Source organism: Nuphar pumila, chromosome 7 (assembly GCF_984573655.1).
Source record: "Nuphar pumila chromosome 7, dmNupPumi1.hap1.1, whole genome shotgun sequence".
In the NCBI taxonomy this organism is placed as follows: Eukaryota; Viridiplantae; Streptophyta; class Magnoliopsida; order Nymphaeales; family Nymphaeaceae; genus Nuphar; species Nuphar pumila.
The window spans coordinates 5,322,770-5,348,413 of record NC_143255.1 but is presented as its reverse complement, the minus strand read 5'-3'; the positions used below and the strand labels follow the sequence as shown (position 1 = coordinate 5,348,413).

The 25,644-nt window shown below is 38.9% G+C and overlaps 1 protein-coding gene across 1 annotated transcript; it reads left to right on the top strand.

Annotated features, from left to right (window-relative positions):
- The first annotated feature begins 1,150 nt into the window (after positions 1 to 1,150).
- On the top strand, positions 1,151 to 13,466 carry LOC149830959 (aconitate hydratase, cytoplasmic-like). The gene is made up of 20 exons (XM_090013571.1): positions 1,151 to 1,703; positions 1,917 to 2,021; positions 2,382 to 2,542; positions 2,653 to 2,745; positions 3,594 to 3,779; positions 3,913 to 4,074; positions 6,919 to 7,063; positions 7,157 to 7,299; positions 7,397 to 7,453; positions 7,539 to 7,618; positions 7,713 to 7,788; positions 9,573 to 9,758; positions 9,931 to 9,998; positions 10,104 to 10,222; positions 10,323 to 10,444; positions 11,065 to 11,163; positions 11,239 to 11,718; positions 12,065 to 12,163; positions 12,258 to 12,500; positions 13,009 to 13,466. The coding sequence occupies exons 1-20, from the start codon at positions 1,400 to 1,402 to the stop codon at positions 13,081 to 13,083; spliced, it is 3,003 nt and encodes a 1,000-aa protein (XP_089869697.1). The 5' UTR covers positions 1,151 to 1,399; the 3' UTR covers positions 13,084 to 13,466.
- The last annotated feature ends 12,178 nt before the right edge of the window (positions 13,467 to 25,644 follow it).

Here is a 25,644-nt window from a genome sequence, read left to right as displayed (position 1 = left end):
ACTTATATTAGCCTTACACAACCACACAATTCAAGGGATTAGCAATATTTATTTATTTATTATTTAATTTTGTGGATCAAATGTGATTGGCTGGTTTGGGTAAAATGACCATGCCTTATCTCCAAGGGCTCTTGGGGGCTTAATTGAAGAGAGGCCATCAACAATGCAAATTTAAAATATGAAAAAAGGAAAGGATAAAACAAGTTCACTCATTGAATGTCATGTTTGGCCCACCTTCATATAATAGAAAAAGGTTTTTGTAAATTGTTTCATTTGTATTCTTAGATTTGATAAGCTTGTGATTTATTTAATTATTTTTCTTTTCAGGTTGATGATGTTGAAGAAGAATTGGTTTCCTTGGATGTTTAGGAGTGATGTTGATAAACAGGGTGCACAACGAACCACTGGACATGGTGTACGGCACACAAGTCTCAACTTTAATTCCTTAAAAGTGGTCTTTATTTCATAGTTGTACTAAGTTACATGCTATTTTATCTTTTGTTTTTTGTAAAAAATTATGTCATTGTGGGATCAATTCATCCGATTCTATTGGGACCATACTAGATTTATGGTTTTCAAAAAAGGCTTTTGTATAGTTAATTATCATGTGTAGTTAAGTACATTCTAATCTTATTCTTTAAATCTTGTCTATGAATAATTCAGTACATGCATGAGATGTTCTACCAATCCTTGGACAAATACTCGGCATGAGCCCAGCCTGAACACCAGTGGTTCAGGCTCGGGCAAAGCTCGAGCCGAGCCTGCATGTTGATTTTTGGGCGAGCCGAGCTTACACGCCAAGCTCAGCTCGAGCCTGGCTCATGTGCATCCCTACTCTCTCTCAGGCTTGAACCACCTTTTTCTCTCTCTGAGAGAGGGTTGATCGACTCTCTTGCTTCCAAATGTACCCATAAACTCCCAATGACAGCTTCCTAACAAAAAAAAAGTGAGGTCGCTCCTGGATCTATATTTAAAGGTGCCATTGACCCGATCCACAAGGTTAAAGAAAAAGAGAAGCCTCACACTGTGGTCACTGATGACATCGGTGGGAATCATTTTCAATAGAAAATAGAAAAGAACTCTTACTAAAGAAAAAACTAAAAAAACGCCCTACAATTTCGGGTCTCTATAAATAGAAAAACCTTTAAGAGAGAGAGAGAGAGCCCTTTTAAATATCTCCTCAAACGCCAGTGTGGCGGCCGCCATCCCAAGGAGCCCTCGTTCCTTCCTCGCGCTTTCCACAGCCAATTTCTCGATTTTCTCAGTTCTCGATCTTGGATTTTCCCATTCCAGTAAATCCCGTTATTTTTTATTTGAGTAATCAGAGCAGAAGTCAGGATCTCCAGGCTCCCACCCTACTCTTTGTTTCTCTCTTTATGTGAGTGGGTGAAGGTTCGTCATGTATATAACCGGTTCTGCTGGACTCATCCGAGCGTCTAGGGTTTCCTACCTTTGCGGGTTCTCCAGAGCTCTCGCTCAACCTTCGTTGCCGTCGTCGTCTTCGTCTTCCCGGCTTCTGAGCTTCTCTGCCTCTGGAAACGGCCTTCTCGGCTCGACCAGGGCGTCGTCGTCGATCCGGAGGGATTGGTTCGGGGGGTTCTCCCGGTATAATTCCGATTGGAGGTCTCCGATCAGCCTCCGCGCGCAGATCAGGAGCTCCGCGGCCGTGATCGAGCGGTTCGAGAGGAAGATCGCCACCATGGGTAGGGATCGAAGTTCCCTATTTTTTTCTGGATTTTGTCGTTGTTTTCGGGATTTCTTGTTTCGTTCCCCCCCCCCCCCCTCCCCCCCTCTTTTTTGGTTCGTTTTCTCTGAGCGAGAGTTGAATTGGGCTTTAATGGAGTTGAGAATCAAGAAGTTGACTTTTTTCCTTTTTCTATTTTGCTTCTTTTTTTCTCGGACCTGAAAAATTGTAGCTTCCGAGAATGCTTTCAAGGGGATTCTGACCAGTCTGCCAAAGCCTGGAGGCGGCGAATTCGGGAAATTCTACAGCTTGCCGGCTCTCAATGATCCAAGGATCGGTGCGTCTCTTTTTCCAGTTTCATAAAATTTGATTATTGATCATATTGGATAATCCGAGAATCTTGTTTATATATTCCGATCGAATAACTGAATTAGTCGTCACTTGATTTGTTTTAGATTCTTCGCTACTGAAATTATTTTGCGATTCAAATGACTTTGGTCGGATCGTGCATTGCGAATAAATATGAGTTAGTATAATTGTTGGTGCTGGTGATTATTAGACAGTACAATGTGACTGTATTTTGCAGCTATATTGTGATGGACTTGTGAACATTTTCCAATTTCAAGTTTTGCTTTGCAAATTTTTCAAGGTGGACTCATTGTTTTTTTTGCTTTCTATTAACGATTTTTGCGTGCAGATAAACTCCCATACTCGATCAGGATTCTCCTCGAGTCAGCGATCCGTAACTGCGATGAGTTTCAGGTGAAAAAAGCAGATGTCGAGAAGATCATAGATTGGGAGAATACTTCTCCGAAGCTGGTCGAGATCCCGTTTAAGCCTGCTCGTGTCCTGTTGCAGGTATAAACCATCAGTGATGCCTTGGTCTTGGTCGAAATTTCTTTAATCCATTCACTATTTCCTAAAGAGATTTGGATGTTATTTTGTGCTGATTCTTTTATTCCCTACAGGATTTTACTGGTGTACCGGCTGTTGTCGACCTTGCTTGTATGCGGGATGCTATGAACAAACTTGGAAGTGACTCGGACAAGATCAATCCTCTGGTAAGGTTTCATCCCCGTGAGATTTGTGACAGTCTATTTGCTTTTTAATTAGCCATCGTGTCTGCTACTGAACAGTAATCCAACACTATTTCAGTTCAGACCGTCCAGCAATTTGTGATTTGCAAAATAGAATGTTGCTTCAGAGCATAGTCACAAATGTCAGCCATTTTTTGAAAATTTCCTGATTTGATCGCAAGATTTTCAACAGCCGATATAATAGAAAATGTGATATTTTTATATTATACTATTTGAGACTGTCCAGCCATTTTTTATTTGTAAAATAGAATGTTGCTACAGAGCATAGTTACAAATATCAGCCACTTTTTTGAAAATTTCCTGATTTTATAGCAAGATTTAAAAAAAAATATATTAAAAAATGTGATCTTTTCAAAATATCCCCTAATTTGAAAATACCATGTTTTCCAAAATACTATAGTGTTAGTAACCTGATATTTATATTTATGCATTTTCATATTTTAATATTTTCTCATATTTTTATATATTTATATCTTTTTTAAAAATTTAAATATATCGAAATATTATTGGGAGTTTCCCCAAAAAACAAAATTTTTAATGTATTGCAAGAATTTCCTTTGCGAGAAAAATCCCATCGACTAGATTTGTGATTATGCTACAGAGTTCATATTAAAAGGTTAATAATTGTCCTCATTTTTTGCTAGTGCCAATATTATGAACCCTTTGGCGTACACTTACTCTTATTCCATCTTTATTTGTGTCCTTTCAAATATACTCGTATTACCCCTCACTGGATGTTTTTCATTTATGCCTTAATCCATTCCTGTTATCTACCCTCATCCTGATGGAGTTTTTTAATGTTATGGGTGCAGGTGCCAGTGGACCTTGTGATTGATCACTCTGTCCAGGTTGATTTGGCGAGATCAGAAAATGCTGTGCAGGCAAACATGGAGCTTGAATTTCGTCGTAACAAGGAAAGATTTGGTTTCCTTAAATGGGGAGCAAATGCTTTTCATAATATGCTTGTTGTGCCTCCTGGTTCTGGTATTGTTCACCAGGTAAATTTATCCTTTATTACTTTGTTAGATAGTATTTTTACTGCAATGTTTTCATTTTCTGATGAAATACTTGCAGTGGTGAGTGCTGTTTTGCATTAATTGTCTAAGTCATTTTGTGATTGTGAACTTTTAGGTCAACTTGGAATATTTGGGCAGAGTTGTATTCAATACCAATGGCATACTCTATCCTGATAGTGTGGTTGGTACTGATTCCCACACAACCATGATTGATGGGTTAGGAGTTGCTGGCTGGGGAGTTGGTGGGATTGAAGCAGAGGCTACTATGCTTGGTCAGGTATGAACTTATATCATTTCTAATGCTTCTTCCTTCAGTTTCTTCATACATATAAACCTAGTCAAAGATATCGGCGATATTTTCAAAATATTGTGATATTATCGCTGTAAATTCAGCAAACAATAATATAGGTAAAATATTGCCAATTTGATAATATTGTGGTATTATCACAATATTATCAATTAGTTTTGCTATTTTTATTTATTTTTTACATTTTAAATATGTTTTCTTTCTTTTACATTTTTTTACTTATTTCTTTTATTATTTATGTATTTTTTGTCTAAACATGATATTTTATTACTTATTTTTGTTATTTTTTAAGCCCCGAGATTTTCTTGAGATTTATCACCAAACCTATAATATCTCGAGAAATAGCATCGCCGAGATATAGCGGATACCGATATTTGTGACTATGCATATAAATGCTCTTCTTCCTCTAAAGTCTAAACCACTTTTTGCACTTCCATAGTGATTGATATTATGCCTTTCATCTCCAGCTCTGAACCAGAGTTACTGGAAGCGCCATAAGACATGGGGAAGCACGCTTTCCCAAAGTGCGTTTCGGAAGTGCGAAACGTGGCACTTCCAAAACGTGCTGGGAAGCGCAAAAAAAAAAGCAAAGCACGCTTCCCAATTTAGGGGAAGCTCACTTCCCCTTATTTTTTCATGTTTTTTGTGTTTTCATTTTTTTTCTTTTTTTTTTCGCTTCTCCCTTGCTTTCTAGGTTGCTTCCTAGGTCACTTTCGAGACTATTCGTGGTTCACTTCTAAGTCATTCCGCCCTTCCTGCTACCTAAAATTCTGGAAGTGCGTTGCTTCCTGCTTCCTGCTTCTGCTTCCCGAATTGCTTCCCGCTCCCGCTTCCCCGATTGACAACTCTGCTTTGAACCATTTTTTGTTCTTTAGTAGTGAGAGATTTCTTAATTTGTTGTGAAGGCAGCTGAAGAAAGTTATGCGAAGTTGCGAACCATATTTTTGGCTGTATTTGTCAAGGATACATTAATTTGTTTTCCTGTTTTTTCTTGAATTTTGATTTATCTTTGTTAACGTTTTGTACGCATGTATGCATGAGTGTTCATCACATTATCTACTGTTTCTTCTCTTGGTTTTCAAACGAAGAGAAAAAGATCTTTTTTTTGGTTGTTTTATGTTATTGTTTTGACTTTTGATTATATTTTTCATAATTTCATTGACTATTAAAGCATTTCTTATGAACTGAAAAGATAGATAAACTAAACTTCTCTGTGTCTGACATTAAGAGTGCTTCCAATCTGACATGCTTTTTCTCAGTAATTTTCCTAACTTAACATTGGATGTTCTAATTAACTGTGAAAATTAAAGCATGATAAAAGAAGAGCAACTCCCATCTTTTGAACCCCATTTGATGACCTTTACTTCTACTTCTTTAGTGATTCACATTGTTCTCATGTTTACAATTATGTTGTCAAAATCGATCGGTGCAGGATATGGGGCTATTAAAAGGATTTAGTTAGGGTGCTTATGCTGCCTGGATTTCATATTATACATAGTGGGAACCTCAGAAGACACCACCTACTTAAAGGTTCAAGTGTTGAGTTATATGGAAATGGTTTTGTTCAGGGCTATGAGCTGATAAAGCAAGTTAATCTGGGAAAAGCCTGGCCCTGAGTTGTTCAGCTCCCTCCCACTATAGACAAGCTTCCTTCCTTTTGAAGGGGCTGGTTTTGAAATGCAAGATTCATTCAAGGAATGGGATACCTTAAGTACTTCAAGGTCATGAAGGCAATTATTTGCTAAAGTAATGAAACACAAAGCCTTGCATAAACCAAATTAATAGTTGGGGAGGTTGGTGCTTGCAGTTTCTGTTATATCCTTCAGGGTTAATTGTCAGACAGATGGGGGCCAAAGTTTGTGCCTTTTACATATTGGACTTTGAACTCAGCTGTTAAAAGTTTTTCTTTCTAATAACATGATAAGTTTGCATCTGGAAGGATGGATGTGCCTCTCCTTCAAATTGCATCCCATCATCTTGCATTTTATGCTGAACAAGGCAAGGGGATAAGCAAGCAAAGCACATAGTGCTTTAAATAGACTTGTGGAGTCACAGGAGTTGCAAATGCAAGATTTCATGTCTCCCACAAGGCAAGGCAATAAGTGAAAGTCTCCATAACTTTATCCTAGTTAAGAACTCTGGAGTGCATTAAATGTAAGAGAAAGCCTAATACTTGGTAACTACATGACTTCATTTTTGTTCAACTATTCTAGCTGGAACATTGCAAAAGAGGTGATCTTGCACAAGTATCAACAATCTGGTCCTGTACATTGATCTAGGCCTTGATTTTCCTTTTTTCCATTATGTGATTTGGTCGACCCTCTATCCACAATTCCTCTCTATGTACTACTATCTTTTTTTTTCATTATGACTTTTATAATACACAATTGTTGGATCTATTATCACATGCATTATAGGCTTGGTTGACATAAGTGACCAACTGACCATCAATGCATTGTTGATCCATCATGCTAATGTTTGCATTCATGACAACCCTCAACCATATTTGGTCTCACATGTCCAAGTGGTTTTGCATGTCTGAGTTTCTTTTGACGTACATACAATGCAAACTTAACTTTGAATTTTTTGTGTTGCATATGTGATAACATAAAACCTTAAGCCTTGGCTTTAAAATGTTTGATGCTTTAATACTACAAAACTCTTTAATGTCATTTTTAAGATTAACTATATCTCTTAACAAAATTTATTTTCCTAGTTTATCTGATGTAATGCTCAAGAGTGATGCTTCTTAGCATAACCAAGTCAGATGATTTAACTCATTTTTCCCCTATATTTTACTTTTTTTGGGTGCAGCCAATGAGTATGGTTCTGCCTGGTGTTGTTGGGTTTAAGTTGTCTGGAAAATTGCACAATGGTGTCACAGCTACTGATTTGGTTTTAACAGTTACCCAAATGTTGCGGAAACATGGTGTTGTTGGGAAGTTTGTTGAGTTTTATGGTAATCCCAGTTTGATGCACAATCTTAAAATTAGAATTCACTGGTTTTACATCCCCCAACATTATATATATTTGATTATTTGTGCTTCTGTAGGTGAGGGAATGGGGGAACTATCATTGGCTGATCGTGCCACCATAGCTAATATGTCACCTGAATATGGGGCAACCATGGGCTTCTTCCCTGTGGACCATGTCACTTTGCAGTACCTAAAATTAACAGGACGGAGTGATGAAATAGTTAGTTATATCTTTTTCTTGTTCCTGGAACATTTATTAACAGATAATGAGTTCCTGAGCATTCAATGATTTACTTTTTTAATCACTTCCGCCACAGGTTGCAATGATAGAGTCCTACTTAAGAGCGAATAAAATGTTTGTTGACTACAATGAAGTGAGTTTGAGGTTCACTTTTTTATTCCAAATAAAGAAACTTGGATATTGTGCAAAATCAGCTGAGTTTATGTTTTTGAATACAGCCTCAACAAGAAAGAGTGTACTCATCTTATTTGGAGTTAGACCTTGCAGATGTTGAGCCATGTGTTTCAGGGCCAAAGCGGTAATCTTATATTCCCGTTTATTCAATGCAATACTTTCTCTCTCTCTCTCTCTCTCTCTCTCTCTCTCTGACCCTAAGAGTGATTCTTCGACAGACCTCATGACCGTGTAACACTGAAAGAAATGAAGGCAGATTGGCATTCTTGTTTGGATAACAAGGTTGGGTTTAAGGTAAGATGCTAACTTTTACATTTATATTTGTAGCTTAGCTCTGAAGACTTTTAACTTCTACTTCTGTTGAGTAATCGTGATCAACTAAAATATTTGAAGTTATGTTTGCTTGTGATTCTTGTTTAAAACTCTTAGGTTGATATAGTTATTTGACGTCATGGCAATCTGCAGTTGATTGCCTTTGATTCATTTCTTGACAGTTGTTTCTTAGATTTGAATATTTAGGATGTGGACTTTATTTAGTTGGTGTTACTGTTGACTTAATTATTGGGATCTTTAACTGGTATTTTTTCATGGAACATAGTTTATACTTGCTGGTGTTAGTTTTTCTCTGATGATTATAAGCTTATAATTTATGCCTAAAAGGATGGACGAGTGGTATAATTGATCTGCGTAACTAGTCAGGCGTTTTGTTTTTTCTGTTATTCTGTTTACTTTTAGTTTCCACACACACACACACATATATAAAATTCATGGTTGCCAGTTGAGGAAGCGGGAGCGGGAAGCGATACGGGAAGCGGGAGCGGGAAGCGGGAAGCGAGGCACTTTCAAAATTTTAGGAAGCGGGGAAGCGTGGGACCACTTAGGACCGATTCGGGAAGTGTCTCGGAAGCGACCTTGGAAGCGACCTAGGAAGCGTCTCGGAAGTGACCTCGGAAGCGAGGGGGAAGCGAAAAAAATAAAAATAAAAAATAAAAAATACAAAAAAATTGAAAAAAACAGGAAAGCGAGGGGAAAGCGTGGGGGAAGCTAGGAGGAAGCGTGGGGGAAGCGAGGGGAAAGCGCGCTTCCCATTAAAGGGAAGCGCGTCCCCCATTAAAGGGAAACACGTCCCCCATTAAAGGGAAACACGCTTCCCCAAAAAGGGGGACGCTTCCCCCCACGCTTCGGAAGCGCGACGTTTCGCGCTTCCGAAGCGCGCTTCGGGGAAGCACGCTTCCCCTTTTAGCTAGGCGCTTCCGGTAACCCTAATATAAATATAAATAAATAATATATATAGAGGGAAACATGCTAAATGAGTTTTCAGGTTTTTTTTTTGTTTTATTTTTTAAATTCTGACCATTCAGATGTGATCTACGTACTCGGTTTTATAGGGATCAGCTCTTGGAGCGTTTGATTCTGATGCATGGTTGGGTTTTATAAGTTTCGAAAAATCAACAGTCCAAAATCTTTGTAAATTTTTGAGGCTCCAAATATCATTTTTTCATAAAAAACACATGGTTCGGGCGTCGATTCCTAGTAAATCAACCATACTGAACACATCTATGGGGTCGGAATCGCAAAAGAGCATCGGAAAACCGATTTAGCATGTTTCCCTCACTCTCTCTATATATTCTGTATTCAAAATTATTTGGGGAGGTTTTACATGAGACTGCTGCAAGCATGCTGATGACCAATTTTATCCACCTTGCCTCTGCCTTTAACTTGTATAAATGCCTTGCTTGCACAATGAAATACCATATTTAAGGTGCTGAAACATAAAGTTTAATTTTTACGTAGTTTAACTAAAGAGATTCTAATACTCTGGATCGTGGGTTATGTCTTGGCATGTTTAATATGGTTGTTGAGTTCTATTCTTTTCACTCCAGTGGGCAACCATCTCAGCTTGGTCAATGTCGTTGGCTGAGTTTCCTTTGAGTTAGAGTTTAAGCTTAAGTCAGCATTGTAATTTGTGAATCTTGTCTATTATGGCTCGTGATTTTCTAGTCTGAGATCCATGTGCACTGTGGTTAGTGACATGTTGAATCCCTTAAGGTTCCTGATCCTTAAGTTCAACTGAACAGGGATTTGCTATTCCAAAGGAAGCACAAGACAAAGTTGCAAAGTTTCAATTCCATGGACAACCTGCTGAGCTTAAGCATGGGAGTGTCGTTATAGCAGCTATCACCAGTTGCACAAATACTTCCAATCCAAGCGTCATGTTGGGGGCCGCGCTCGTTGCAAAGAAGGCTTGCGAGCTGGGTCTTGAGGTTACTTGCATTTCACTTGTTTGCTCTTTTCATACTTTTCACCTTTTTTGTGGTTGAGGACTTGATCCTCAATGTTTCACTAAGCACATCTGTAGGCTCATGGATCAATTTTAGTTTCCATTGCTGGACATTGTATAACTTGATCTGGAACCTTTTTTTGTCTTTTGATTAGGTCAAACCATGGGTTAAGACTAGTCTTGCTCCGGGTTCTGGGGTTGTAACCAAATATTTGCTCAAGAGGTACTCTGAAGAGCACCGTGCCTCATATGACATACTTAACATAGTGAAGCTTGCTATAATGTTCTGCAATCACATTGACTTTGGCTTTGAAATTGTTTTGTGTAGTGACCTGCAAAAGTACCTGAACCAGCAGGGCTTCCATATTGTTGGGTATGGTTGCACAACATGTATTGGTAATTCTGGGGACCTAGATGAATCAGTTGCTTCAGCTATTTCAGATAATGGTAACAATTTCTTTCACCATTAATGCAGTGTTCTATCATAGGACTCCTATTTAACAAGTTGTATCTGTACGTCTTTCTGATTGGTGGTTTCCTTTGGCAGACATCGTTGCTGCTGCTGTGCTTTCTGGAAACAGAAACTTTGAAGGTCGAGTTCATCCTTTGACTCGTGCAAATTACCTTGCTTCACCTCCTCTTGTTGTTGCATATGCTCTTGCTGGCACTGTAAGTAAACCTGTTAACTTCCATTTTCTGTTTCCTATTGAATCATATTTAACTGCCTATCTACTTATATTGCACTTTCAGAGTTTTGACGACAGGGGAGTATGTAAAGCATAATTCGATGAGACTTTATATGCTAAATTGCTAATTATGATGTTTAATGGAAATTTCTTATATATGATTTTTCCCCTTTTATGGAATAGAGTGAGGTAACAGTGGGTGAATAGGATTTGCTCAGCTTATTTGGGTTTGATAATTGTCAGTGTATCCTGATTCTGTTTTTTCACCATTGGATCTGGCCATGTGGGAAGGCCCTTGCTGCATCACTAATCTTTCCCCCTCCCCTCCATCACCTCCATCTACCCCAATTGTAATCGTTCTCACTCTAAGATGCAGACTAGTAATGATTGAATTCACAGTGTTCATGTTGAATACAGCATTTAGTTTGCATAAAGCAAGTGAAAAAGCTTCATACACCGATGAATACTTCCCTTGCCACAAGCCCTGATTTCTTGCTTTAGATTCTCGTCAGTCCTTTTGTTCGTCCTTTTTTTTGGATATTTTTACTCTTCTTCAGTTGACATTACTGTTTGAAAATATCATAAAGCTAAACTGCTTTGCAGGTTGACATTGATTTTGAAACTCAACCAATTGGAAAAGGTAAGGATGGGAAGGATGTTTTCTTCAAGGATATCTGGCCTTCCAATGAAGAAGTTGCAGAGGTATGGACTGCCGCACTTATGGGGCTTTGGCGGTTATCCTCTGGATCACTTTATTTGACTCTGGTTTTTGCTCAGGTTGTGCAATCATGTGTGTTGCCAGACATGTTTAAGAGTACATATGAAGCAATCACAAAGGGTAATCCTATGTGGAATGAGCTCTCTGTTCCGACAAGTAAACTGTATTCATGGGATCCAAGTTCAACATACATTCATGAGCCACCTTATTTCAAGCACATGACCATGGCACCACCTGGTCCTCATAGTGTGAAGGATGCATACTGCTTGCTAAATTTTGGTGACAGTATAACTACCGACCATATTTCACCAGCTGGTAGCATCCACAAAGACAGCCCGGCTGCAAAGTATCTCCTTGAGCGTGGTGTTGACAGGAAAGATTTCAACTCCTATGGTAGTCGCCGTGGTAATGATGAGGTGATGGCAAGGGGAACCTTTGCCAATATCCGCCTTGTCAACAAACTTTTGAAAGGAGAAGTTGGGCCCAAGACGGTCCATATCCCTACAGGGGAGAAACTTCATGTCTTTGATGCTGCTACGGTGAGTCTTCCCAATTTATGTTGTTACTTTGCTTTGAATACTCATCATACTTGTGGTCTAATGCTTATGTTGTCCTTTTTTTACTTCATTTGGTTTTGTTGAGTACTGACAATTGCAAGTTTGATATATTTACTTTTGGTGCCTTTGTTGGTTTTGCATTCACGTTTTTTTTTTTTGCTGAAACTGGTTGATAGTGGGATATTTTGTTTTGACATTGGCAATTTTGTCTGTTTTATTTTTTGATTATTGAGTTTGTCAAATGAACTTATGGTCAGTTTTCTGTACATAGAGAAGCATTCAGTTCTGAGCTACTTGTACTGAAATTTTGATGAAATATTTTCTTCAGCGATACAAGGCTGATGGTCATTACACCATTGTCCTGGCTGGAGCTGAATATGGCAGTGGGAGCTCTCGAGATTGGGCTGCCAAGGGACCAATGTTGCTGGTTTGTTTGTTCTTTCTCCTTTCCTTAGAATACTTTGCTTGTTTTGAGTTGACACATGCAATAATCTAGTTGTTTCTCTTGCCTTGTAAACCAGGGTGTGAAAGCAGTGATTGCCAAGAGCTTTGAACGGATTCACCGCAGTAATTTGGTTGGAATGGGCATCATTCCACTTTGCTTTAAGCCTGGTGAAGATGCAGATACACTTGGTTTGACAGGTCATGAGCGTTACACTATCAATCTTCCAGACAATATCAGTGAGATAAGGCCTGGTCAAGACATTACTGTGGTCACTGACAATGGCAAGTCCTTCACTTGTACAGTCCGCTTTGACACAGAGGTGACTATCTGATTATAGAAGAGAATTCCATTTTGGAAAATTGTCTGATATATAGCAGCAATCCCTTTTTAGTAAATTACCCAAGTCTCTGTTTAGTAGCCAGTGGTTGGGTTAGGAGTCTAGGATTTTAGATAAAGTTGGTGAAATTCCTCCCACAATGGGTGTTTGGAAGAGAGGCATTCAGGAGGCCGTTTCACTCGCTTTTGTAAAACAGAGTTGGTTTCAACAGGAGGTTTTTGCCAATTCCTGGCATTTGATACTTTCATTCTTCCAACTTCCCAACTCTCTCCAACGCCTTGCTCCAAACAGAGCCTGAACCTCGTTAGCTGAAATAGATTAATACTCTCTTCAAATGATTCTCTATATGGATGAATAGAGTTCTTGATTTCTTGGGGCCATTTTCCGTGCAAATTAGTTGTCTTGAATGATTTGCAAAGTTTTGCTGCAGTACATCTAATAAAACTTTATATTTGATTTTTTCTCATATTTCTAAGCTCTTCCATTGCAGGTGGAGTTGGCTTATTTCAACCATGGAGGTATTCTCCCATTCGTCATCCGCAGCCTGATCAATTCAAAGCATTGAAAGGGTCAAGTTTTTCATCTCTTGGCTTCTGGATATTGAGAGATGGGATCTATTTCTTCCATTTGAACTTGAATTTTCGGCTGGGCGACATTGCCTACTGAAGTTCCTTGTTGTAAGGAGTTGGAATAATATTATCAGCCCAGTCCTTCACAAAAAATAGGATGGATGCTGTGAACGAAATGCATTTGCGCCCGCCTTGTCAGTTTTCTCTTCATGAGAAACCTGTTAGCTTGTGTTGCAGAGGTGAAATAAGCTGCACGCTGGAAATTTTGCTAAATATATCCATAAGGGGATGCTAGAACACAAATAAATGCTTCTGAGTTTGGTTTGTTTTATCATAATGGGCACAGCATTCACTTACATATTTTTGCCCTTTGATGGAATTGAGAACATCATCATAAATATCAGCCATCTTTTGAAAATCACTTTATTTTAATGTGGGATTTTTTAAAACCGATATAATGCTGAGCAAAACACGATATTTTCAAAATATAACCTATTTGATAATATTGTGTTTTTTTCCGGTGTTATCATGTCACTAACGCTATATTTATAATTTTTATATATCTTTTAATATTTTCAAAAAATTCTTATGTATTTATACATTTTCATGTTTATTTTTAAAATTTAAATATACTGAAATCTTCCCTAGATTTCTGCTGCTATTTCTGGGAATTCGGTGCTCCACTGCTCGGACTCCCCATCCATATTTTATCTCTCAACTAGATATTTAAAGTTCATAAAGTGCCCTGTATAGTAGTAGCAGGGAAAGAGATTCCAGAATCTGATTCTTGAGGATTGCATGCTACTTCCATACCTCACCTTCTTCAATATTTCTTAGGGGTGTCAATGGGTTGGGTTTATCGGAACGACCTGAACCAAACCCTATACGGTCCGGGTATGGTGATAAATAATACGACCCTACTAAGACCTGGGTCTGATTAATACATGGATCTGGGTATAGTTTGTAAAAATTTATACCAGACCCAGATCCGACCTGAGTTTCGATTAAGACCCGCAAATTTTCAATGTAAAAATGATAAAAATTATGGGTTTACCGGGTCTGGTTCATGTAGTTCTTATCGGGTCTGGGTATGGTTTTTCTTATAGTGGACCTGATTAGTCTTGGGTCCAGACCCGATACTATACCTGAAAACTGGTTCCAAGTCTGTTACCACCTGGGTCCGAACCAAACCTGACCCGTTGACACCCCTAATATTTCCACCTTTGATTTTCTGGGATCAGTGTGCCTTTAGGCTCTGTTTTGGACAGTCTTATCAAATGCCTCAATGGAAAATTACCTGTTGTGTTGATCCCACTGTTGCCATTGTGCTCGTGCGTCGGGTATGATCCACCATGCCATTCTGATTGCGCACTTGTATAGGTGGGTCTGGGACATCAACACAAGTCCAAAGTCTAGGTTGGGCAAGACGAAGTCATAGATTGAGGCATTGAGGTCAAAACACCCAATCCACTTTTAATTATATCCATAGATGATCTGGATGTATGTTTCATGAAGGATTCCAATCTGGGGCCTGGAAACTGAAGTTCAGCTCTGAAAGTTCTGCTCATGTCTTAAATGCATAATGTGGTCATGCACTGCTGGGCAAAATTCATGAAGGAACCTCTTCAAAATTTGGCTGTACTGATTGAACTCCCCAATGTATTTTGGGATCCGAAATCTGAACCGTTTGTATCCCTATGCTCAGGGAAAGACCACTTCCCCCATTAAGTTCATTGGTGTAAAACCCCAGATTCCCCTTGCCTGTCGTGGAGTACACCCAGCTTCAGCCTTGAGGCAAAAGATGCACACCCATGGGTTTTCGTATTAGTGCCGTCCTGTCAACTTGGTGACACTTATGAGTCACCCTACTAATGAGCAAAATCCCTCGCGGTCTAGGGCAGGCCTCATACAATGGTATCTCCATCATTGTCACCACCATCATTATCATCCTTAAACTTTATCACAACTAAATGGAGTTTTAACACTTATATTCATAAAATTCTTTGTACTGACATTAGTAATGTCTGAAACCATCCTAGCATAGTCCAAGGTAGGGGTGGCAATCGGGTCGGGTTGGCAGGTCAGAATACCTCAACACAAACACGACCCGTTTATTAAACAGGTCAGATGTAGCAAACACGAACACAACCCATTTATTAAACGGGTAACCCGACACGACACAGTTAACCTGTTTAATAAACGGGTCGGGTCGACACGACAAGATTACATGGCGACCCATTTATTAAACGGGTCAACCCGATAACATAGACACGATAACCGACCCGAGTAACCCGAATAACTTGTCTAACTGCAGAGCTACCCGCATTGTCGAAAGTAAGCCACTGCAGGAGGTGGGAAACCCTCATTGTCTCTGTCATTGCTTTGTCGAGAAGGAGCCGTGAGAGGCAACGATTGAGAAGGACATCCTCGCCATCGTCGCTCCTCTGAGCTGGAGAGGGTTCAGTCCATCTTGTTCACCAAAGATCACCCGCAACTCCGACTGCCCTTCTCCCTCTCTCTCTCATTTTCTCAGAGAAACGAAAAGGAGAACCCGATTAGGGTTTCCTTTTCATTTTAGTTCTAAGCATTTATTTAAAAGAAATAATTTCAGTTTTGGTGCTGAATTTTTTTGAAAATTCTAGAACAAGTCTCATATATTATTAATAGATTGTCTCGAATAACACAATTAGAAACACAAAAATGGGTTGCGGGTTGATGGGATTGCGTAAACGGGTTGACTCACCCGCCTAACCCGTTTATTAAACGGGTCAAACGGGTTGGCGGGTTGGCATACCTCTAACAGGAACATGACCTGTTTAATAAACGGGTTAGGTGGGTCGACCCATTTATGACATGAACCCGTTTAAGTCAAACCCTAACCCAGTTAAGAAGCGGGTTGCCGGGTCGGGTCAGATTTTGCCACCCCTAGTCCAAGGGGCCACGAGTCCTAGACTCCGAGTTTGACACTGCCGGCATGACAACCACTGAGCCAGTGCAATCACGTCTTCGTACCCGGTGAGGTTTCTTTGGGTTAATAAATTTAAAAAAGTATGAAACAATCCTAATGGTGGAGTTCACTGGTGCCTCCATGTATTGTGAACAGTTTCTAAGGGTGTATTCAATTATGGATGATCTTTGAGGAGATCCTCGGACATGAGGCCCATGCCTTGATCCGACCTCCATGCAATGGAGGATCTCAGAACCCCTCGTTGCAAATCAATGGAATTTAAGTCTGATGGTGGGGGTCGGACTAGAGATCCTCGGATCTTTCAAACACACCCCAATGAACAATTAATACAAACCGTTTAAGAAGATGTTAGCATCTCAAAGTGACCAACGCTTCAAATGCTTACAAGGAAAGCTGACCTCTCATGTTTGGATAGAAATAATTCGCATATTAGTTTAGAATCCTATTGTTTGCTTTGGATATTAATAAAAAATCATGCATGTTAAACTTTACCCACATTTTTTTCAAGGAAAAAGAAAAGAAAGCATGCTTTTCCACCCCCACCCCTTCGTTTTGGTTGCTATGAACAAGCTATATAGACTCATGGCACATTTGGAAGGGAGAAAAATGTAAGAAAAGTGATGCAAAATGAAAAATCCATCTGACCCTTCCAAAAGAGAGAAAAATTTCACCGAGAGACTTTTTCTAAAAAATACATTTTTTGATATAGAATATTCCTCTATGGTGGGGTGTGGAGGAATGTTTCCTACTAAGAGAAAATTTATTTTTACACTTTCCTACCAATCCATCTCATCATCGCTGCAACGCCCAAAATATTTAACTAAAAAAAAATACATGTTTTTTTTTAAAACACCGCCAAAGTAAATAAGAATTCAGTTAAATATCTCAAGCGAGTTCAGGTAATTAATAGAGACTTTCATTCTATAAATCAAAATGTTTTAAACATCATTTTAATCAATTACATGCCCAGCAAAATCTTAAACAATAAAGAAAATTCCCACAACGATGCATGCATCGGCTCCATGCTGATTATTCATTATCTAAAAATTATTAAATATTGGAGTCAGATTATATCCAGTTTGAGTAACACACAAGCAATATGTATGTGCATGATGTCAAGTGTATACCACACACATTCATATTCTAATATACAACAAATATTTTCATTCACGGATACATGTAATTCATACACAAATCATACAATAAACCATTAATTCACTGAGCAATCAAATTCTGATTTTAAAAATGTTGCATTGCAAAAATAAAGTACAACATCCACCACATCTAAGTGCATAAAAGAAATTATTTATTTTTTCTTATTAACCTTTCCTGTGGGCACGCAAAGGCTAAGACATCGTAGTAGACCGAGACTACACGAGGGTTCATTATGCGATATTATTTTTTTCTTTTATGTAATCCGTGTGACTAGCTGTACGAATATCCTGAGAGGACAATCCGTGACCGAGAAAATACTTTCCAAAGGCAAAAACTAGAACATGATGAATTTCGAGACTTCTGCAAAAGACATGAATCTACTATCCAAAACACATTGGTAGTCCTGACCCCCCTAACTTCATAAAATGGGGACCGAATGAGACATCTCACTTTCACAAAACAAGAATTGTCCTACATAATTTGTACCATTTATACTCTCCAAGGTAGACCACGGTTCCGATAACATATACATCTTTAAAGTATATAAAGAATCCAGAGAAACTGATAACATATAGCATCTTTCAAGTATACTCAGAATCCAAAAACTTAGGTTATGTGTACATGTATTAATTTCTTTCTTTCTTGATGCGAGTCATAGCACCTCAAGGGATTATCGCAACCCCAAGCCCAAACCCTAGGCAATCTATGTGCTTGCATACCTTTTGATGTCTTATAACACATTTGTCTATCATGTCACACATAATTAAGCCCAGTGCACATAAAGCACCACAACAGTTTCTCAGAATTGTAGGCTTATACACGAGCTAAACACCTTGTGCTTACATGCATGTACTAACAACATGAATATGTCAACAAGCAATTTCATATGATACATGTTGAGTGTCACAATTGATATATGACACAATCATCAAAGTCAAAAGCACAATACATTTACAGTACATCATATGCAACTATAATAACCTCTTGCCCATTTACTTATGCTACTTATTTATTTGTCTTAATGCATGCATATGTAGTTAGGTGAACATGATTTTGTTACAAGTCAAACTTAGTTGTTTCAAAATTTTCAAACGACTTACCCTCAACTGGGTCACCGATAACTCAGATTGAATGGCAAAGAAAAGAGACAACTCAACCATTAATAATTTTTCATGGCACAACTCGTCGACCCCCCCACATGCTATCAAATATGCACCAGCAACGCCCCACCATGAGGTGATGTGCTCATATCTTTTTTTTCTCAATTTATAATTGAGTTCCTGACCAAATGTCCCAGCATTAAGTGACGTGCATCTGCTAGTTTAAAAGACAAGCTGGGATTGCCGACCCCAATCTGCTATATATATATATAATTTTTGTGAATAGACGAGTTGAGTAATCAGTCATGCTCCAACCTGATAACACTCGGGTTACCTACAGATCTGAACATGACTCAACACCTAGTGTGGCTTTTGCATTACTTTTGAAAGGGTTTTAACAGCACATGTGATGTGCACTAACAGCTCCTACTAAACTGACAGAGCCCCAGCTGGTAGAAACCATCAGCAATATGCTTTGGTGTATATATATGTATTTTAATAAGCAACCTTCCACAACGTGGTGACGTGTACTAACAGCTCCCACCAAACTGACAGAGCCCTTGTTGGTAGGAACCATCAGCCATATGCGTTGGTGTAGGGGTGGCAATCGGGTTGGGTTGGCAGGTCGTGTCGGTGGGTCGGCGGGTCAGCATACCTCAACACGAACCCGACCCGTTTATTAAACGGGTCGGCTGTGGCAAACACGAACCCGACCCATTTATTAAACGGGTAACCCGACACGACACGGTTAACCTGTTTAATAAACGTGTCGGGTTGGGTAAATGGGTTGGCAGGTTGGGTTCGTGTTAGCGGGCAGGTTGGCGGGCGGGTCGGGTAAACAGGTTGGCGGGTCAGGTTCGGGTAAACGGGTTGACCCACCCGCCTAACCCGTTTATTAAATGGGTCAGCCGGGTTGGCATACCCCTAACACGAACCCGACCCGTTTAATAAACGGGTTAGGCGGGTTGACCGGTTTACGACATGAACCCGTTTAAGCCAAACCCGAACCCGCCTAAGAAGCGGGTTGTGTCAGATTTTGCCATAGACACATATATTTGAAACATACATGATGGGGTTAGGCTGACCCCTACTTGTTAAAATTATGAACCTGTAAAGTCCCTCCCTGAGGCAACGATTTAATAGCTCAACCAGTTAATGTGGTGGTTGTGCAATATATATATATATATATATATATATATATATATATATATATATATATATATATATATAGTATGAACAACAAATCAGTGAATTGGTAGACCCCAACCAGTTAATGTGTTGGGTGTGCAACGCCCTTGCACCAAAGGGTCATGTCCCTGATATTTTAATGGGAATCAGGCAGATCCCTATTCTAATGTTGTTGTTATTATTATTTTTATTTTTTCAGCTCATCGTTGTATTCGAACAGGCATGTCCCCACACCTTTACAACAGGCATCTCTATCCATTGAACACGCATCAGATCATAAAACCAACGTATGCTAATAATCTACGGTAATAGACTCAGGTCTCAATAGGAATAATTCTTTTTTTTACAAAAAGTAAGCATGCAAAGGCTCTAGCACATTTTTTTTGGTATATAATCCATGAGGGAATTAGAAAATGCAAACTCAATTGATTTTGGCCTAGACTTAACATGATTGACTCCAAGCTCATAAAAGCGTCATAGCCCATCATCACAAGTTTACCAATGGACACATCGTTGAACCACACATCATAAAATTGTCCTAGGTTCAAGCCTCGTTCATTTGATTTAATTTGGATTGGTCCTGTGATTTCTCATGTGGTATGATAAACTATGTGGAGAGACCTGCTGTTTCTACAATTCTATAATGGGCTGAATTGAAGACATACTCCTAAACACATTAGGTTATGTTATCCAAATCTTATATGATGGCTCTCTCTTAAGACTCTTTATAAGTCAGAAAGAGAATTCAGTCTTTCATTAGGTCTAGAGAAAGAAAAATGGTCAGATATACAAGTCCTGAAAGATCATACCTGTCAATGATCAACCGAGGCGCTATGGACTCAGGTAATGCTTCCGCTTTAAGTTTTATTTTATATTCGATTTTAACAGATTAACGAGAACATGTATTTCATCCTCCTTTTGGTTTCGGTGGATGTTAAATTTCAACAATTGGTATAAGAGCGATCATGTTTTTGTTGAATCATTAAAAAATTATGATTTCTTATATTTTTTACCTTTTCTTATTCTTTTCTCGGCAACGATCCATCGCGATCGTTGGATCATCACCGGGCAACATGGGGTTCTGTCCCCATTCAGATTGCTGAGCAGGAAGGGCCATAGGGCCCTTCGTTAGGCTGTTGTTCTGACGGTGGCACCGTCTCTTTCTGATCATTGGATTGCCGTCAAGTGGAGCAGAGGCTTGCCTCTATTCAGACCACCAGACAGGCGAACGTCCGATCCGATCGTCGAACTATCAGGGCTCATGCCCATTCTAGATTCATATAGGGATTTTCCTCTTCTTGGTTGTGGGGTGGGCTGTTACCAGATCAGAATGTCGGATGGCGAATGGGTGGATTATCATTCGAAATCCAGTTCATAGGCATTCAGAGTCAATTTTGGCCATCACCGGATGTGCTCGACCAACCGTCCTTACTGTCGGGTGCATTTGTTTATTGGAATCATCAACATCCAAGCCGGATTCGGCCATTGCTGGACTTATGGAGTCGACGTCACTCTGGCCGGACTCGGCCATCGCCAGACGGCAGGAGGGTGAACACCTGTTAAGACCTGAATGTGCTGGCATCTGGGGTCAATTTTGACCATCGCCAGATACTTTCGGCTCATCGGCGATTCAGGACTATTTTTCTGCTGTTGTCAGGATTTTCTTCGACCCTCCACCGACAACAACCAGTTTTCTCGGTGAGGCTTTCCGTTAGTGGATGTTTTCGGCATTGTGTTCAGTTGTACGCCGATGGGCATCAAAGTACGACTGTGATCCAGGTGAATCACACTCTAGGGTTGGTTCGACCATTAGGTACAGGTCGTTTCAGCCATATGTTGTGATCGGTTCAATCGCCTGTACATAGGCAGTTCAGATGATGATTCGGGACCAGTTCAACCATTAGGTATAGGCCATTCCGGTCATATGCCATGACCAGTTCGGTCGCCTGTACATAAGCGGTTCAGATGATGATTCGAGGCCGGTTCAACCATTAGGTACAAAGCCATTTTGGCCATATATCAAGACCATTTTGGTCGCCTGTATACAAGTAGTTTGGATGATTGATCCAAGGCTGTTTCAGCTATATGCTGGGACTGGCTTGGCTCGTAGTCAACTGAGTTAGCGACCCATTGTCGGCTATGCCGAGCCAGGGCAGTTCAGTGCCCTCTTCAGCCAGCTCAGCTGGGGTCAGGGTTGATTCACAGGACAAGTTCGATCCTATATATTATTGGGAACGAGCGCCCTTAGGTGACTTGAACCGAGTTCGGTAACGAGTCAGGCCGAACTGGCTCAAGTCCCGTTCGGAGATGGTGATGTTGATCAGTTCAGTGCCCATTTGGTTTTAAGGGACTGAAATGGGTCAACCACACTGTTGTGTGGGTCGGGTCTGGTTGGACTTGACCCGATGGTGCAGGCCTGTACCTGGGTTTGGCCAAACCCGTGCGCTATGCATTAAAACAATGTAAGGCTATTTTTTGTGTGCATTATGAGTTATCTTGGCAGGCTTATTTTTGGGTTACTTTTCGCCCATACACTTTATTATGCTTAATTATAATTATATGCATATATTGACATATTTGAACATTCATTTTATTTATGATTATGGGTCCAATATTTTAAATTAAATTAATTGAATCAATATATTACCAAAGTGACCTCTGTTATGTAGGTTAGTTCATTTTGGAATATTATGATATTTATATATTTGCGGTTCATGCGAATAGTGATTGACCCAAAGGAAGATTACTATTTAGCCGAACCCAAATATATGCTTTCAGTAATAAATATGGGATAATTATTAAGTTTTTCATGTGAATAACAAATCGGTTTAAAGAAAGACTCGATGTTTGACATGACTGATTGTCCAAGTTTTGATTACTCTATTGAGAGTACCACTTACAAGTTGACACTTCTGTCCAAAGACTAAGTGTCAATATTGTACTGGGTATCTTATGATGAGGTTCACCACTGTTTAAATATATTATTTTATGTTATTGCATATGTGAAATGTATGCTAATCATGAGCTTGTTTGTTCTTTGTTCAGTTAATATCTCTGTTTTTATGATATTTGTGAACATTAATTCCATCCATTTTTTGAGCGGTTCTAATTTTCAGAACTGGAAAGAGAACACTATGCTTGTTCTGGGATGCATGGATTTGGATCTTGCACTACGAGAAGATCAACCCCCTGCTCTTACAGCTAGAAGTTCTACTGAGGATAAAAAGAACTCTGAGTGGTGGAATCAATCTAATCGCATGAGTCTTATGACCATGAAACGTTCAATTTTTGAATCCTTCAGGGGCACCGTGTCTGAAAAGGTAAATGCCAAACGTTTCCTTGAAGAAATTAAAAAATGTTTTGCGAAAAATGAAAAGGCTGAGACAAGTACTCTTCTTTTGAGTCTTGTCTCAATGAGGTATAAGAGCAAAAGAAACATTCAGGAGTACATCATGGAGATGTCCCGTCTTGCTTCAAAACTCAAGACACTAAAGTTAAAGTTATTTGAGGATCTACTTGTGCATTTGGTTTTGATATCCCATCCTGCAAAGTACAGTCAATTTAAGGTCAGTTATAACTACCAGAAGGAAAATGGACTCTTAATGAGCTTATTACACAGTATGTGCAAGAAGAGAATAGAATGAAGCAAGAGAAGACTGAGAGTGCTCATTTGGTAGCAACCTCTAAGGACATGTTTAAGAAAAAGAAAAGAACTAAGGAAGCTGTAGTTGACCCACAATCACAGAAAAAATAGAAAAAACATCAGGACCCAAAGCCTAGTTGTTTTTTTTCCAAATGAGATGGTCATATGAAGAAGGATTGTACCAAGTATCATGCTCGGTGTGAGAAGAAAGGTACACTCCTTACTTTGGTTTGTTCTAAAGTTAATTTAATTTCTTTGCCCGAACACACTTGGTGGATGGATTCTGGTGCTACAACTCACATAAGTGTGTCTATACAAGGTTGCTTAAGTTGTCGGCAGATAATTGATGCTGAAAGATTCATCTATGTAGACGATGGAAAAACAGTTGAAGCCGAGGCAATAGAGACATTTAGGTTGTTATTAAAGACTGACAACTATTTGGATTTGAAAGAAACATTTATTGTGCTGTCTTTTAGGGAGAATTTGATTTTTATTTTTATTTTAGATAAATACGATAATTCTTGTTTATTTAAAAATAATGACTTTAAATTGTTTCTTGATTCAAATCTTATTGAGATTGGTTCTTTATCTACGGTTGATAACCTTTATTTGTTTGATACTATAAACTCATTTAATGAAACCTTGCAATTAAGTTCTCGTGGTACAAAACAAAAATTGACACATGAGAATTCTGCTTTATTATGGCATAGGCACTTAGGTCATATTTCTAAACAAAGAATTGAAAGGCTTGTGTCGAGTGAGATTCTTGATTCTCTTGATTTCACTGACTTTTAGATTTGTGTTGAGTGTATAAAAGAGAAACAAACAAACATAAGAAAATTAGGTGTCGAAAAGGGAACAAACATCTTAGAACTAATTCATACAGATATTTGCGGACCCTTTCCTACGGCTTCTTGGAATGATCAACTATATTTTATTACGTTCATAGATGACTATTCTCATTATGGGTACCTATATGTAATTCATGAAAAGTCTCAGTCTTTGAATGTATTCAAATCATCTAAGGCCGAAGTTGAAAACTAACTTGGTAAAAGAATTAAGGTTGTCAGATATGATGAATTAGGTGAACAACGTCCAAACCCTTTTGATAAATTCTTAGAGAATTATGGGATCGTCCCTCAGTATACCATGTCAGGCACTCCTAGCATGAATGGTGTTGTAGAAAGATGAAACATGACTCTTAAGGATATGGTAATGAGTATGATTTCTCATTCTACCTTACCAGAGTCCCTTTGGGGAGAAGTATTAAAGACTGTCACTTATGTTTTGAACAAAGTACCCTCTAAAGCAGTAAAAAAGACCCTATATGAATTGTGGATAGGCCGAAAGCCTAGTAAAAATATTGTCATATTTGAGGATATCCAGCTGAGGCTAGGCTTTACATGACATATGAAAAGAAACTGGATTCCAGAATGGTTAGCTGCTATTTTGTTGGGTATTCTGAAAGGTACAGGGGCTATAAGTTTTATTACCCTATGAATAAGTCTTTTTCAAAATGGAAAACACTTATTTGTTTGAGGGTGTTGAGTTTGAGGAGAGTGATAAATTAAAAGACATTGCTTTTAAAGAAAAACCTCTTTTTCTTCCTATAGTTGTGGATCACAATGATCAAATTTTCATTCCTGACATTGTTCCCACAAATTTGGATCAAAGTAATACTTTAGAACTCTCTATCCAAAATCAAGCTTTTACTTCTGGAGTTTAAACTCAACAACCACAAGAAACACCTCAAGAACTAGTGCCATTAAGGAAATCCACTATAGAAAGAAGGGAAATTTCAGATGATTATATTGTTTTTTTTATAAGAACATGAGGGTGATACTGGTCTAATGGAAGATGATCCAATCAACTTCCATCAAGCCACACAAAGTTCTAACTCTCAAAAGTGGATTGAAACAATACATTACGAGATTAAATCTATGAGATACAATGACGTGTAGGACCTTATCCCATTACCTGAAGGTGTAAAACCCATTAGTTGCAAATGGATATTTAAAATCAAAAGAGATTCAAAGTGTAATATGAAAAGATATAAAGCCCGTCTTGTTGCAAAAGGATTTACTCAAAGACAAGGCATTGACTACACAGAGACTTTCTCTTTAGTTTCTATGAAAGACTCTTTTAGGATTATGATGGCACTTGTGGCTCATTATGACTTAGAGCTGCACCAGATGGATGTTAAAATTGCATTCCTTAATGGAGACATCGATACGACAATATACATGGTTCAACCAGAATATTTTATCTAAGGCGATGCCAAGAAGATGGTTTGCAAACTAAAGAAATCCATCTATGGATTTAAGCAAGCTTCCCGTCAGTGGTATCATAAATTTCATCAAGTTGTCATCTCGTTTGGTTTTGAGATGAATGCATATACCATAAGTTCAGTGGGACTAAATTTATCTTCCTGGTTTTATATGTGGATGACATATTGCTTGCCAACAATGATATAGGCATACTGCACGAAACCAAAAGATTTATG